The sequence below is a fragment of the Austrofundulus limnaeus genome, unplaced genomic scaffold, assembly GCF_001266775.1.
Source record: "Austrofundulus limnaeus strain Quisiro unplaced genomic scaffold, Austrofundulus_limnaeus-1.0 Scaffold197, whole genome shotgun sequence".
In the NCBI taxonomy this organism is placed as follows: Eukaryota; Metazoa; Chordata; class Actinopteri; order Cyprinodontiformes; family Rivulidae; genus Austrofundulus; species Austrofundulus limnaeus.
The window spans coordinates 262,652-278,290 of NW_013952599.1; the positions used below are offsets into that span (position 1 = coordinate 262,652).

Genomic DNA, 15,639 nt, shown 5'->3' on the forward strand with positions numbered 1-15,639 from the left:
CACACACACACACACACACACACACACACACACACACACAGACACTCATTTTCATGCACAAGCTTAACCGCAAAACTTTTATGAGTGGTAAGACCACACAAATACAAGGAGCTTTACAGGCTGCGTTATCAAACACAAACACAGAATGGAATAAAAACAGGAGCTTTGACGGAAACAATGAGCTAAAAATAGTCTTCAAATAACTGGATTAAGAGATCATCTTTTCACTTTGTGCTTTCAGCTGGTCATGTAGAAAAGGAAGTACAATMTTTGTGTGAGGGTGAGTGTGTGGAGTTTCTTTGAAGTAGTTTCGAGCAAGCAAATTGAGGGTTTGGAGTATAATTAAAAACGAGGTGAAATGGGTAGCTGTCCTTCACAGAGCTGAAAACCACAAGGGTGTGCCAAATGACAGGAGGGTAAACAGGGGGCAYGGGCAGTGAAAGGGGGGAAAATGAAAACGTTGCCAAATCAGGATACTTTAAAGGTCTGAAAAAGTTACTTTTCATACAGACACACATCTGACATGTCACAAGCAGGTCAAAAGTTTACTGAAACATCAGGAAGTGTAAATCTGACAGATTGCTCAAGTTTAATAAAAKATGATTGAATATTTCAGTTGGACAGACCCAACATGCTCACTGGAATTACAACATCTAATCATCTATTTTCACTTTGGGCAGAGGGATGAATGAATAGGGAGAAGTTTGAATATTTAGAATTAAGTTATTAATAAATAACCCAGTTTATGAAAATATGAAAGGATTATTATCACCAWCTCTGCAGCTTAACTGAGACTTTGTATCATAAGCAGGAAAACAATATGACCTCCTATTAAGGCTTCATCTCTTACAATAATAAGGTATTCTGATTTATGTACACCATGAAAAGACAAGCTAATTATTGTGTGTTTTGTTTTTACACCACCAAAAATAAGACAGCCKTACTTTGCTAAATGTTGCTAACTTAGCATCCATATAGCAAATGTTTTAAATGGGCAAATTGAGAAATGGGAGTAGCTGATGAAACAATAAGTTTTTTTCTTTTTTTAAAACACAGAATAATGCATCCAGAGGATATACTCAACGTTTATTTTTTTTAGATTTTTCTACCAGGCCAGATTTTTCTATCCGTGATGCATCAGAACATTTTAGACCACTTTGGACAGGATGGCCTCAAACAAGTTAACAAAAAAAAATTAAATAAATAAATAAATAAATAATACTAATAATAACAATAATAATAAACCATCCAGAGAATCTACTCAACTTTTTTTAGACAAATACCCTGCATTTGATGTAGTTTTAAATATCCACAAGCAATGTGCTTAATCATGTATGTTTAAACAAACATTTACTGGATAAAGACTGATCTAAAATGTACTTTAAATGCTGCAGAGAATAAAAAACTAGAATAATGGTCAAGTGGTGATGAAGGGTAAAATATGATCTGACTGACACGTTAATAGCCTGAAGTCATGGTTAAGAAAGAGGAATATTGACTCCATTGATTCAATATCCATCTGTCAGACAGGAATGAAGCATTGTGGTCTCCATCCAYTCTACAGGAACACCTACATATATTGACATGAATGAAATTTTAATAATTTGATTGAAAAAAGGAGAAGGAATAAGATAACTGACACAAAAATATCAYAAAACACTTCATGGAGATAAGAAAGGAAAGAGGTTAAGTTTATGGACCGACTGCATCCAGTACACAGATTGTGCCATGTTTTAACAGCAACAAAACAAGTCAGATAGTTGATGCCAAATTGAGAGAGATATTTTTTAAATATATGAGCCATTTTTTGTAGTAAGTTCTTGAAATCCTGAAGTGCTGCATCCTCTGATTGCAAGTTTTTATAAAGGCACATTTGGGAAAAATTAAGTTGACACTCAAACTCTAAAAGGAGCTTGCAATAATGCAACACATTGCCAGAAAAAAAACTGCATCTTGTCACTAATAAAATGTTTCTTTGTCTCTTGACACCTAACATCCTCACATGACAACAGCTCTTTACAATACTAGCAGCTCAACATCAGCACTACAAATCTGGGCACTGCAAAAATGTCTTATACCTGAAAAACCAGAAAAAAGTCTCAGGAGTTGACCCATCAGGTCTCCAGAAATTCCTATAATGAAACCTGAGCAACTCTGTAGGTTAAAAAGGGCAAATCCATAGAGTCACAACCACATTTCACAACACACCTAAGATGCATTTTGCCCATGACCTGACTGGTCAGTCATGTTTTGGTATACATCAACTCTCCTGGTCGTCTTTGGTCAAAATGACCCATGAGGCCTCAGTTTTAAAAGTGAAGCAACAGGAAGGTYAGATTTCTAGTTTGGACAATTTGGTCAATAAAGACAGGACACATACAGTATTGTTGTCCTATGTTTGACTTGTTTTGCTACCAAAAATTTGATTTAGGCAAACACATTAGGATTGTGAAAAATATTTTACCTGACTAACTTGCACTTGCACTGAAAAATTCATTTGTTCTTATAATACGTTGCAACACTGACTCCCCAATACTCCTGAATGTGATAGCAATGTGTCAGCACTATGCAGTCAGGGATCTATATTAGTCTGCTGTCTGAATGTACAGGTATGATTTTGCTCATTTGGAAAATCCCACCATCCCAGTAATCTAAAATCTCTCTTYAGGGAAATGGGTCTTTTTTTAGAAGTTGTAAGTAATGGGGTCAGGGGCATTCCCTTCAACAGTGAAAGCAACAGGACACCACTCCTTTACATTGTAAAGGATTTATGAAAACTGTTCTTTGTGGTCAGTCTGATCTATTGACATCATGTTTAGGGAATACATCCACTTCTTGGAAAAAGTACTGACCAAGGCTGCATCCTTAATGGATTTTTTTTTAAATTATACTGATATTGTTTTTTTTTTTTCTTGGTGAATTCATCATTTCAGTTTTAAAGAGAGAAGCAAGACAACAAAGCTTCAACTGCAGKTTTGTTCACTTAAATATAGGCAACACAGTGGGATGACAGTGGCTCAGGAGCTGGGAAGTTTGTTCTGTACTCATTGGGTTGCTGGTTCAAGCTCACGCTCTGTCCATCTCAGTCATTGTGTTCTTGGGAAAAACTTGGGAAAAACTTCAGCCACCTTGCCTGCTGATGGTGGTCAGAGGGCCCAGTGGCTCTGTCAGTCTGCCCAGGGCAGCTGTGGTTACAATGTTAATTGTCACCATCAGTGTGTGAATGGCTGACTGACTGTAGTGTAAAACACTTTGGAGTCCATAGGGACTTGATAAAATGCTATACAAATTCAGACCATTCACACAAATTCAAGAATCAGCTGTTTATTATTAGTTTTTCAATAGAATTCAARGCACAAGATACAGCAATGCTTCAGAGTCCAGAGCTTATTTTATTGGAAGTCATGGAAGATTAAATAAACAGGTGGGTGCTAATGGGTATTAAAGAGCTCTACAGTCTCTTCTCTCAGTCACTGCACAGTTAACGGAGTCTGTCCAGACATCTTAATATTTAATCAAAAACCCTCACGAYGTTCATGCTTTAATTCAGAAGCCCATGCTGCATGAAAGCTTTGTGCTCATTCACATAATGATGTTCAGTTTAAGCTGTCAGTTCTTCAAAGCCCGACAACAAACTGTGATGAGTCACTCTCATCGGACAGCTGCATCTTCTCTTCACACCAACACACAAATCTGCTGCACACCCAGCATTCCCCATTGCCCCAGATTGCTGAGTCACCAGCCTGGCGTGCAATTACAACAAAAGGCCATGACACACAAAGGCACTCTTAGCTTGGTCAGGGGAAAAACTGTCAGGCTGCCCTTCAGCTGAAGGAGACATWCTGCCAATTAAAGTGGGCGACTTCACCATTTTGGCCAAACTGCTACATGCAAAGAGGCCAACTTTGGAAATTTTRTAACTTGTGATTAGGATCATGAATTCAAAGGAACCAAGCTAATCTGTGCTTCATCTAGCCACGTTTTTGTACTTTTCTTTAATGCCAAGCTGTTCTTTGACTGGAGTTAACAACTCTTTGTCTCTACTGCTTGCACACACACTCACCTGTTCAGTGTAACTAATATGCCGGTTGTTGACAGAAACATGCACAGTTGAAATAAAACATATTTATTCTGTAAATTTTGCAACACTTCCACCCAGAAAATATGAAAAAAAATTATGAACTTGGTTTTTAGAAAATAAAATATAATAAATAATTCCATAAAAGTAGACATAGCAACCAAAACAGAACAGCCTTCATAAATCASCAATGAAAGGTGATGATGCTAGGTGAGATCTTGCTCTGTTTGCTTCCAGCACTGCTTGTTCTCACTCACCACAAACATGTTGTTTACAACYCAGTGCTTTCGTAATTTATGGAGGTTGTTTACAGTGTTGTGTACACAGCATATCACAGAGCAATACAATTACAGTCTTCCAGGCAAAAGGTCTCTTTACATATAAACTGGAGGTAATGGCACAGAGTATCTCTTTATGTTTTTGCTGCTCATCTTTATTCACTCACATTGAATATTGCTTGGCACCAGGTGTTTGTTTGTTTGTTAGCAAAATATCTCATGAACCACAATGGATGGGTTTCAATGAAATCTCAGAATTGGATGTACATCTATAGCTGAATAGCTTTTGGAGTCAACCCCATTCAAACTGGCTACCACAGCTGGATTTATCCAACATAAATATGGCGATAATGGTCGATTTTACAAATACTGAGCAACAGTTTGCTGTAGTCGTAGCTGGCAGTCATGCCCAACACAAACTGATGAATATCAGCCTTAACAGGACAACAAATCTAAATTAATCCCAACTGAGGAAAACTAAAGCTRGATTCTAATCTTTCAATTTACACATCACTGGGACACCTCTACTGCAGAGGGGGGTCAGGGTTCAACAGGTCTGAGAGCCTGGACAGTTAATGGACCGTGTATTAACTGTGAATTAACAGTGGGGGGAGTGGTGGCACAGAGGGTAGAGAAGCCWAGTCTGTGATYGCAAGGTCRCCGGTTTGAATCCCTGGACCAACCAGCCCCACTTTTGGGCTTTGAGCAAGGCCCTTAACCCCTCAGCTGCACCCCAGGTGCTGTAAKTGGCAGCCCACTGCTTCACATGTAAGAAATACATGTGTGATAAGTAAAACGCAGAGACTTAATTTCCCCTCCAGGGGATCAACATAGTGTTAAAAAAAACTCTGAGTGCAAAAAGATGGCACAAAGTCTTTGTTTAAAACTTTATCATACAAGGTTGCAGTGGCTATACATTCCTTTATAAAATGCCACTTTCAATTAATTTGTATGTTTATATGAAATAAGATTGTGGAATTTTGAACAATGAAAATTAAGGTTGTGGTAGCTTGRTCATGAGGCTGTGTTTTTGAGCCCAGGTCGCACCACAAAGGACATTCTGCATAAAACAATTGACATATATTTCATGTTAGTTTGCTCACTTTGGCGAAACCTAAAGAAGAAAGCAGTCAAAAAGGAGGAGGAGGAAAATGGAAAGGAAGTAAGTAGGGTGGTCATTATACCACCTCAATAATGACAACATTTTAAGACAGACCTGATGTCTTTGTTTTACCTCTTGTAATGATTGATAGGTGATCATGTAATTGTCTCTGTGTGAGTCACCTACAACTGATTAACTTTAATAGTCAACCACATTCAAAAGGTAGCCAAAGCAAACACAAACTTAGCTATAAGTCAGCCTTTTTTACACAATATGAGCTAAATCTGAAGTGGTAGCAGTTGAGTCATCCCAAGTGCTCATGGATTGCGTGAGATTTTGGTTTCAAATTTTGGTAAGCAAGGCAGCATRCCTTCAAGAAATGCTACTTTTAAATTAAGTGMTTTTCTTGTGTGAAAGTAGAGTTGATCTGCAGCTGCTAGCTTATGAACCTGCAAAAATAGCAACCACACAACCAAACTGAGCTGTATGTGCCTCTATCTGTGATCTACAGCACATTGGTTTTGACAGCAACCCTTTGTTAGCACACTGATGTGCCACTCACTCCACTCGTCTGTCAGTATTACTCTAAGGTAACAATGGAAGCTTAAGGATAATGTTGTTTTACATGATTCGCCAATGTTAAAAGCTTATATCTGTGGTCAGGCCACTTGAGCATCACTTTGTACTTCTCATTTTGAAAAGTATCCTGCAATAGCAGGTGCAGAGGTCCTGGTTCATACAGGTAGTGAGAAAACAGCTATTAAATGGCAACATTGACTTATCAAATTACAGAGAATATACTTTCAACGGTTAAAATGTTTCGAGTAAAATCCACAAATGAAAATTTGAAACACTGAATATGTCAAACATCTATGCACAACATWAGGTTTATATGTAAAACTCAATGATGTGATCTATTATTGTCAGTCAGCAGGTTTTAAAAACTGTTTCATTACTGAAAGGCATGGAGGATAATTTAGTCTGTCTATTAAAGCTCCGACATTACAAAACAAAAGGAGCAGCAAAGTTAAACCACATCACATGTCTGTCCATGAAAGTTCAGTGCAAAAGGCACAACAAGGATTATACTGATAATTGAAGAACTAASAGAACTATTTTATTTTTACCGTTCAGGGTTCAGTACGTCTCCAAAATACAGTCATTTGCTAAAAGGAACTAATTTACCAACAAGAGCTAGAACTATAAAGAGAAAATGGCAGCAGCAAAGCTGTTATGATGTAGCGTCTTTTTCAACAAGCTTTCATAAGAAGCCAGGACTTTTAACAGCTTCCATTATAATTTACAYAATGGCAGTGAACAGTGCATGGCTAAGGCTACAAAAGCCATACTCTGCTAGCAGTGCTTTCTTCTATTTTTTCAAAACTCTGGAAATTAAACTCTGAACATCAAACACAGCCAGCTAAGAAAAAAGTCCCCTCTAATGATGATGATGATAATGATGTTTAGGACATCCATGGTTTTACAAGATAGAACTAAAGTTTAACAGTTATCTTAAAGTGGTGCACTAGATCCATGAAGTACCTTCTATAAGAAATCCAAGCAGTTAGTGGATATCTTGTTCTATTCCTGACATGTCTATTTCAAGCTGACCTTTCCTCTTATATTGCTCGTTTTCACAAGTCCCCTCTATTCATTAACAATTAATTGTAAATGCAATTGCTAGGTTTCCATTTTACCAGTTTGTTAAAATGTATTAATTCTGGCCCAGCCACATGCAAACAGAAAAAAAAAAAAACATGCTAACTCTTCTCGTATCTGTTTCCTTACCCTTTTGTAGTTTTCACAAGAGAAATGGCTGTAGGTCCTGGCCGGCACCTTGAGGGCGCTATACCCTGCCATGTGGGGTTGTCACCTTGATAAAGATAACTGACAGGCCAAGGCAAGCAACGAAAATCCCTAAACCTCCAGAATACCAGAAGCTGAGACCAGTTTGTTAACAGAGGAAGAGTTTACTGGCCACAGACCAAATCTCATGCCCCTGTCACTCTCCAACAGCGTCTTTATGGGTTGTTGCCTGTAGGAACATGACATTCTTTACTTCTCTTTACATGTACTCCTCTCTTATCTTGTCCCTTCTGCTTTTCAGAGTACCCAGTGAAGCCTCAGACATGCTGACACTATTTTAACCTCCCCCCGCCACTCTATATCTCTCTGAGTATCAGTCACTCTGAGTCAATCCAGTTCCTCCTCCTGCTTCTACAAAGTGATAMATAAAGATCCAAACACTGGAAACATTCATTTAAACTACTGTCATACCATATCTGCTTAATAACAGGTCCAATACCTTCTTAATAAAAATAATAGATAACTGTTCACAATTCCATATTAATTAACAATTTCGAGATGTTATGTAAACTGTAAATACATATAGATGGATTAATCCGAAGGACTGATAAGTTGGCTTTGGCAGCCATGTTGGGTCAAGAACTTGGGTTATTTAGCACAATCTTGCTGAATTAATGACGTTTCTAAAATAAACAAAAGGTAGTATACGGGCACTGTTGAATGAACTGATTTCTGTTCCCTTACAAAAAACAGTCATCTGTTCTTTAGTTTTGAGGAAGCAGAATGTCATTTTTTTAACAACARTGGTGTTTGATTGTGTTTCTGCACGTGTTTGTTTCTTTTTAAGGTGGTTTTAGATAAAAGGACCCTAAGATTTATACATTAGCAAATCTTGTTATTTCTGTAATGTTTAATGACAAAACGTCCTGACAATTTCTAAATTCCTGCTGCAAAACTCTGTTTTTTTAAATGGTCAACAACCTATCCCTGAAGTCTGAGTTAAAACCAGAACTATTCAAACAAATGTGTTGAAAAATGTTTCATCTGTTTTTTTAGCATTTTGAAACTTCCTCTTGCTTTGTTTTCACAGTTCACAACTCTTAAAAATTTTTGCTAAAATGTTTTTACCTTCTCAGATCTTTTTATTTACACAGAACAATGTCCAAACTTCTAGCGGTTTGTATTTTCTGTTTCATTAAGAGCCGCAGACAACTCTTTCCCATTCAATGTCCCTTTTATTGTAATCTTGACATGTTTAGGACTCTATTGATTTACATGTAGTTTGACAGTTCTCCCTAAAAAACTAAAACAAAAAGAAAAAGAAAAAAGAAAAAGAAAAAAAGAAAAAAAAACAAGAATCTTCTCAACTTTCTGATTGYCACTGTCTACGTTCTAGAATCCACTCACATCCCTTCTTGTGTTTAAAACAAATGGTTTRAATGTGCTGGGTGTTGTTCTAAAACGAGACTGATCTAACATCAACTAACTCATTGCCAGTGTTTTTGCTGCACACCTGCTGCTGTACTTTACAACTAGCTCCCACACAGATGAACAACATCAAACACAGGAGGTCTGAGACATCAGCTATCATCTATGTGTCATCATGYAATTAAACTCTAATCTGTAGATAGATGCTGACAAAACAACATTTTACCTTCATGTTCAAACAGTAACACAAATGGAAAACCCCAGAACAAACCAGTACAACTAATGGGCTTGTGTAGCTTTAGCAAATATACAGCTTACTCAACCATTAACATACTTCTGCTATAGCTAAATAAATAAATAAATGAAACAAACAGAAACAAATTCACAAGCAGGAAAAAACTAGTTTCAAATTGCTTTTATTAGTTAGATAACGGTTGATTAGTGTCACCTCTTCATGTTTATCTGTCATCTTTGATGTCGTTTCACTGCTTTTTATTTTTGAAGTTCCTCAAAATGAGAGTTGATCATCTTAACAATAGCAGAACCCTTATTTTGTTTTTGACCCCTTCATCAGCTCAGCATCTCTTCAGGCTGTGTGAGCTGAGTGTGACATGTGGCTTCATGTCCCCTCTGACCCAGGGTGGGCCATCTAGCAGATGGATGGTGGGAGARTGATGGATGGACTGATTGAGTCAATGACAAAATCTAAAACTAGAATAAAGTGAGTGGGGGAAGGTTACGTGTGATAGTTGATACTTAAACATGCTACTGTCTTTGTTACTATGTCAAGTGCACTAGTATTCTTGGATGAAACGTTTCCCACTGTGTTTTTTATAGTAAACGTCTAGAATTTTATTTGCACTTAATTTCACTCAAATGGTAAAAAGATTGTTAGAAGCAATCTTCAAAGAAAAAATACGAAGCGAACACAAAACACGATCTCTCTTTGAATGACTATTTGAGACTGGCTACATACAAAAACTGGTGTCAACAGCTTTTAGCATCGGTAACTTGACTGCCAAAACTCAGTAAAATGATGGCTAAGTCATTGGGTGACATCATTGTGGCCATGCATATCTTTTATAATCAGCCCTGATCACAGCAAAATTGAAAACCCTTTGAGTTATTCCCCAAACTGGGGTTTAGTGTCGCCTCAGAAAAGTCCAGCATGGAGACAAGTGGGAACGAGAGCCAGCTGCAATATATTTAATGCAACCAATAAATGTTAAGATGTGTGAACTTCTTTCACAAAGTGCARCACTTTTCTCGCACAGTAATAAAAAGACAGTTTTCCGTCAGCAGTGCAGCTGGGGCCACTACGACTTAACTGCTGCGACCAACAGGATACACAATGGATGGTTTTGGTCCATGGCAGCAACCCTCCACACCAGCCCCATCCCAGTGTACTCACACAGTCCTCTCAAGTGGCTTCAGCCCACAGAGAGCTGAAACAGGCCARCTCTAAATAAGCCCTCATGTCTCTGCTTGTACTCCATTTGGCACATGAAAGACATGTGGCTTTCTGAGGCCAGACAAGGCACATGGCAGACCAAATAACTTGGCCAAGACTTGGCTGTTGGGAGCATGGGAAACAGAGTTATATGCTGGTAAACCAGGACGATGAGAGGGCATCTGTGTGCATCTGCACATATTATAGTGCCAATTATGACACAGGCATGGGAAAATCGGACCYCTGAATTGCAAAACRTCTTCCTTGGTAACACTTTGAATTCCCATTTTTTTACTCGTTTAGGTTTTGCACTAAAGAGCTGCACAATAATATTTCCCAAATAGGTACAATCCTGATCAAACATTTAAGACCAGTTGAAAAATGTCAATAATTCACATTTTGCACTGTTGGATCTTAAGAAGGTGACACTGAATCCATTTAAGKGGTCTTAAACTTCTGATCAGCTGATAAACAGCCTGTCAGCTTAATGTTTGGTTGCAATAATGATTTTTTTTGTCTCACTCCCATCTCTTCTTTTTGCATTTCAAAGCTCTACTTAGAACCTTCTTATGATCCAACAGTGAAAAACGTGAATTCTTGCCAKTTTACAACAGGGTTTTTTTTTATTTATTTTGATCTGGAGTGTATTTAACGTCCGACTCAACTAAAATGTGSAGAAACATGATGACGCAGTAGTCCAACAGTTATAAGAAAATGCTAAGCTTTTAGCAGGTGAAATGTGTGAACAAAAAAAGTTGATTTCATGGTCAGAAGTYTCAGACTATTGCTTCTTTGCACAGACAAACAGACAGACAGACATTTAATATGGGCAATAAGACTAAACAAAACTAAACTTGCATTGAGAAATTGCAATATTAAGGGTGGCTGGTGTATYGAGTTCAATATACTGTAGGTTTAGCTTCTCCCAGGTGCTTCAAAAGCATCACAGCTCAACTCAGACAACCCCAACAGTTCTTCAAATTTTTCAATATTAGCCTAGACCCCGTCACTTCAGATACTGGACATGTGAGTCCCACTGTAAACAGGTAGCAGAGATTGCAGAACTGTAGCAAAAAAAGCTTTGAAAAAAATGTATAATGGAAGAAAAAAAAAACTGTGATGGTTTCGTGAAAGCAAACAAAGAAAAACATCTTTATGAAGTGCAGAGTTTCTACAATGTATGGACACTTGGAGTGACACAAAAGCATGTGAAACTGTATCTTAAAATAAAACTGTATCCTAAAGATAGAATACACAGTTCACAAATCTATTATTTTGCACACAGAAAGGTAATAATACAAAGTTGAGTAATTTAAATCAAATACCTTGAAAATAAAAATATCCAACATCATATTCTTTTAATAACTAAATTCACCAAACAACTAAGCTAAAAGTAATTGAGTTAAATTCATAGTGAGGCTATATGTAACACTCATTCTTATAACAGTTCTTGTATGCTGACATGACTCCAATCAAAATTAACTGCATAAATCACTCCTTTTCATTTATGTCCTATAGGTCATATATGTTGACAGAAGAACYACAGCAATCAAATAATCAATAGATGTGTATGTGAAGACYGTGGACATTGATTACACTTAATAAAGAGGAAGGTCACTTTAATATCTGTAAGTGTGCTCACATTTTCTGCTTTGTGATCTTTCGTTAATCTCGCTCTCTTCTTGCTGCTCACAGATAAATAAGCACAGTCKGACCCTGTGGGCCACTGGCCTCTTCTCAGCCAATCTCTGTAGAGGTTAGGCTGTGTGTAATTAGGCTTGCCTTCTTATCAACTCATCTATAGGCTCATTTAATAACCTCCTCTGCTTCCACCTCCTCTTCCTCTCTGGCCCCAGTAGAGATGAAGATATGGGCCACTGCTAAAAGAAAGAAAGACCCAGAGAAATACAGGGGRAAAAAAACACTAATCTTATTAGTTTAACAAAGGTTGTTTTCTATTTTTGTTTGTATGACCTGACCTTTCTTGTTCTGCTTTGTATTTTTTCTTAAAGTTTCAGATCCTGCTGAAACTTTACCACCTCTGTGGCATCCTATCACACCAAACAGCAGGTAACAAAGCACACAGCAAAGTAAAGGCTGCTCTTGCAGTAATGCTTGAGATAAAAATAAACTCACACACCCATATATGCTGCTAACTTTGGTTGAAGCCCTGCCTAAGCTTGTTTTAACTTCCCTGGCAGACATCAAAGCAAAAATGGAATCAAGGTAAAAGGGGGGAAAGTACCAGGATGCAAGCTTTCAGCAGTATCCTCTGATGATGAAACTGCTGCTAATCCACAGCTTGCTTAATCCAACAATATCACCACTGATGAGACAAGTCTTTACTGACACTTTAAATATTTAAAGAAAAAAAAACTGGGTAAAAGATGCAAAAACAGAATTATTGAAATAGTTGGACTGAGAATTTATACCAAGGTTATAATAGTTTTGGATTTTTCATTATAGTTTAGCTTTATTTAGTCGTGACATTTTTTTTCTTTTAATTCAGTTAGTTTTAATTACTCTTTAGCATGGATTTGCTAGTTTTTATTAATTATTATTACTTTTTTAATACTTAGTTTAAGTTTAGTTTAGTTTTTATTATAGTATTAGTTTTTTATAGTTTGAATAAACATATTTGCCAATGCTTCCTCATGTTTGTGATGTTCCTGTGAGTTAATTAACCAACAGCTATTTGATCATCAGTCAAAGCAGTCCTTTATAGCAACACCTTCCTAAAATAATCTCGTAACACAATTTTGACAACAAAGTACTTGGGCAATAGTTTTAAGAAKATCCTGGTGCTACCTGGCTGGACTACAGCTTGTTTTTCACAGGAACTAAGAGAAGCTGCTTATCAAGATACTCAGTTAATTAGTCCCTTGAGAAGTATTCCACCTGTTCTATTACCTGTTTCCACTACAAGATGCTTTTAATTTACTCACAGTCAAATTCAAAGAAATCCCAAATCAGATTTTACTACTTTCTCCCAACTTTTCTTGTCATCATTTTGCAGGCGAGCACTGAACAGCAGCAGACTGTAAACAGGTGATGTTACAGACCATGATGTGCCATAAGCTGCCCACAGTTAATGTGAAATTGTTCAATTTGAAGGAAAAAAATGATTAGTTTAACCAGTCCACACGGCTCAAAATAAATTAACATTAAAACTAAGGATATTCTATCTATTATTTCAGTTAGTTTTAGTTAGTTTTGTAAGAAGAATATAGTTTGTTAGTTATAATTTTTTTCATTTTATTACAGTTTTTATTTGTTTCAGTTAACTAAAATGTTTTTTTCAATTTCAGTTTTTGTTATGTAGTTAGTTTTTGTTAACTATAATACCCTGATTTAAACAATGACACACTCAAAAATAAATCAAACACCACACACACAGTCCCTTCAGGTGCTTGACCTTTGTCATGACCTGGAAGTGTTCAACCTACCAGTTTCATGGTGAAATTGTTCTGCTCCCAGCGGCATAGCATCAAACTCATGTTGCTTCATGCAGCCTCCTCTCTCAGACACACCTGCCTCACATTGAGAAGGACCGTTGGTGGCCCAGCCGCGTCCACACATACGTTATTAGGAACCGGTCTACAAAACAAACTGCACCCAGCAGAGCTGCTGCAAATAAAAACAATCTACAGAGGAGGGGATAAAAAATATAAATGGGTTTTGTAGATGGACAGTCTTGAGTGAGTTCACCAAGCAGACCCTGAGGGATGGCAGAGCTGCTGCTTGCTCAGACCCCAGCAGGTCTCTGTTTKCCTGAAGGGACGAGCTCATTCCTTCCAACGTCTCTCCACCCACTGTGGGACAGAGAGGAGGGAAAAAATAAAAGCAGGAGGTGAAAGGCAAGTGGAGTTCCGCAGCCTCTGCTGCCGCTTTGAGAGGAAGCCAAACCAAATACACTGAGAGAAGGAGGAGAGGATCCCTCCTCCTCCCTTGCCCACAGCAACACATTGTGCTATTGCTTTTCAATAGACCTTTGGTCATATGGGGAGGAGACAGAATAAGAAAAGGACACCCCTTGTAACCTTTCTTTTACCCCTCCCCCGACAGTCCTCGCCACCCATGACAAAAAAAGGAGGAGAAGTAACAAAAAGAGGATGGTCAGTGAACTATAGTAGCAGTTTATAGAGACTGAACAGTTGGAAAATCTGAAGCTCGGAGGCCAAACCACTTAAAACTCAACACTAACGATCTCTTCTCCATTTATTATTTCTTTGAACAGCTTCATGCCGTTAAGAAAAGCCAAGTTTTCTTTCTCCCCCCCAAAACACAGATGGACCAAACCACTCTCTGATTAGCCGTCACTCACAACTCGCTGCAGGGATTTGGACGCATGTATTTATGTGCATGTGTTTAGTGGGTTTCATAACCTACGTATTTATATTTTTGAAAAAGTGTGTGTGGAGGAGAATCCACAGCGCAGGATGCCCTCTGTTCAAGCCCGTTCCAACCCCCTGCGCGCACACACGCCGACCACAAATTACAAGCCGAATTTGAATTTTGGGAAAGGCCCAAGATTTACAGAAAGTTCTCACAGAAAGGGGGAAGCCTGATCGCTTCCAGCAGGCTGAATAAAAGTGCATCAAACTCAATGAAAGAATCATTTAGAGACCATGTAGATGAGGTAACGACTTGTAATATTTTCACCTAAATGTCTGTTGTGCTGCCAAAAAACTGTAACAAAATACAGACATACTTTAATGCAATTTACACACGAACTGGTGTAATGTGAATTCAGCCTTTTTGTTTGATGGTAAGGCTGCAATACACCACAAACACAAACATGGTGGAACAGATGTCCAGGGCCAAACTTCAAACAATAATGATAAAAAAAAAATAAAACAGCTCACAGTGTATTATGAGATGTTGTAGTTATATTTAAACGTCTTAAATACATCATCTGTGGTCTCATTGGTGGTAACACAGTAATGTAGACTTATGTGTCGAAAAAKAGCAAAGACATTGTTTTGAATACTGTAAATTAAAACCTAGCTGGTGTACACCTGTCTTTTTCAGCAATGATGCAGATAAGTTTAGTCTTTTTTATGGCAATCCTGCTGTGCAGCTGTCTTATTTTTTCATTTAACACCTGCTGGAAAGGAGGGGAGTTGTGGTGGGTGTACATCTCAAGTGCTGGTGTAAATGTCACTTATGTTATTATGATCTTACTCACTCCCCTCATGACCTACGCTTCAGAAGATTCCGGCCATTTAATCTAACAGCCTAATAAAATGAATTTAAATTGTTTGTAAGGACAGAGCTCTTGTAAAATATGCAAGATAAATCTATCAAAAAATAAAAGAACACATAACTTTTAATTACCATAAAAAAATTTTTAGTGCAGTATCCATTAGAACAGAGGCTAAGTTAAAACATGAAAAAATGTAACAGACAGTTTTTCATTGGCATCACCACAAAGAAAGTATCACCATCATAGAAGACAAACGAAATAACAGACACAATACAATACAGAGAAATATAT

At 37.6% G+C, this 15,639-nt stretch overlaps 1 protein-coding gene across 5 annotated transcripts in view; it reads right to left on the minus strand.

The window, feature by feature from the left end:
* nav2a (neuron navigator 2a) overlaps positions 1-15,639 on the minus strand; it is a 215,590-nt gene that overhangs the window by 41,674 nt on the left and 158,277 nt on the right. Inside the window, exon 1 of one of the 5 annotated variants that reach the window (XM_014018616.1) lies at positions 13,589-13,985. The exons of 3 other annotated variants lie outside the window; for them this stretch is intronic. In XM_014018616.1, coding sequence (XP_013874070.1) covers positions 13,589-13,639 — 51 coding nt within the window. In that variant the 5' untranslated portion in view covers positions 13,640-13,985. Of the gene's footprint in view, positions 1-7,246; positions 7,498-13,588; positions 13,986-15,639 lie in introns of those variants that run through there. One more of the 5 variants, XM_014018615.1, reaches the window with a different exon arrangement.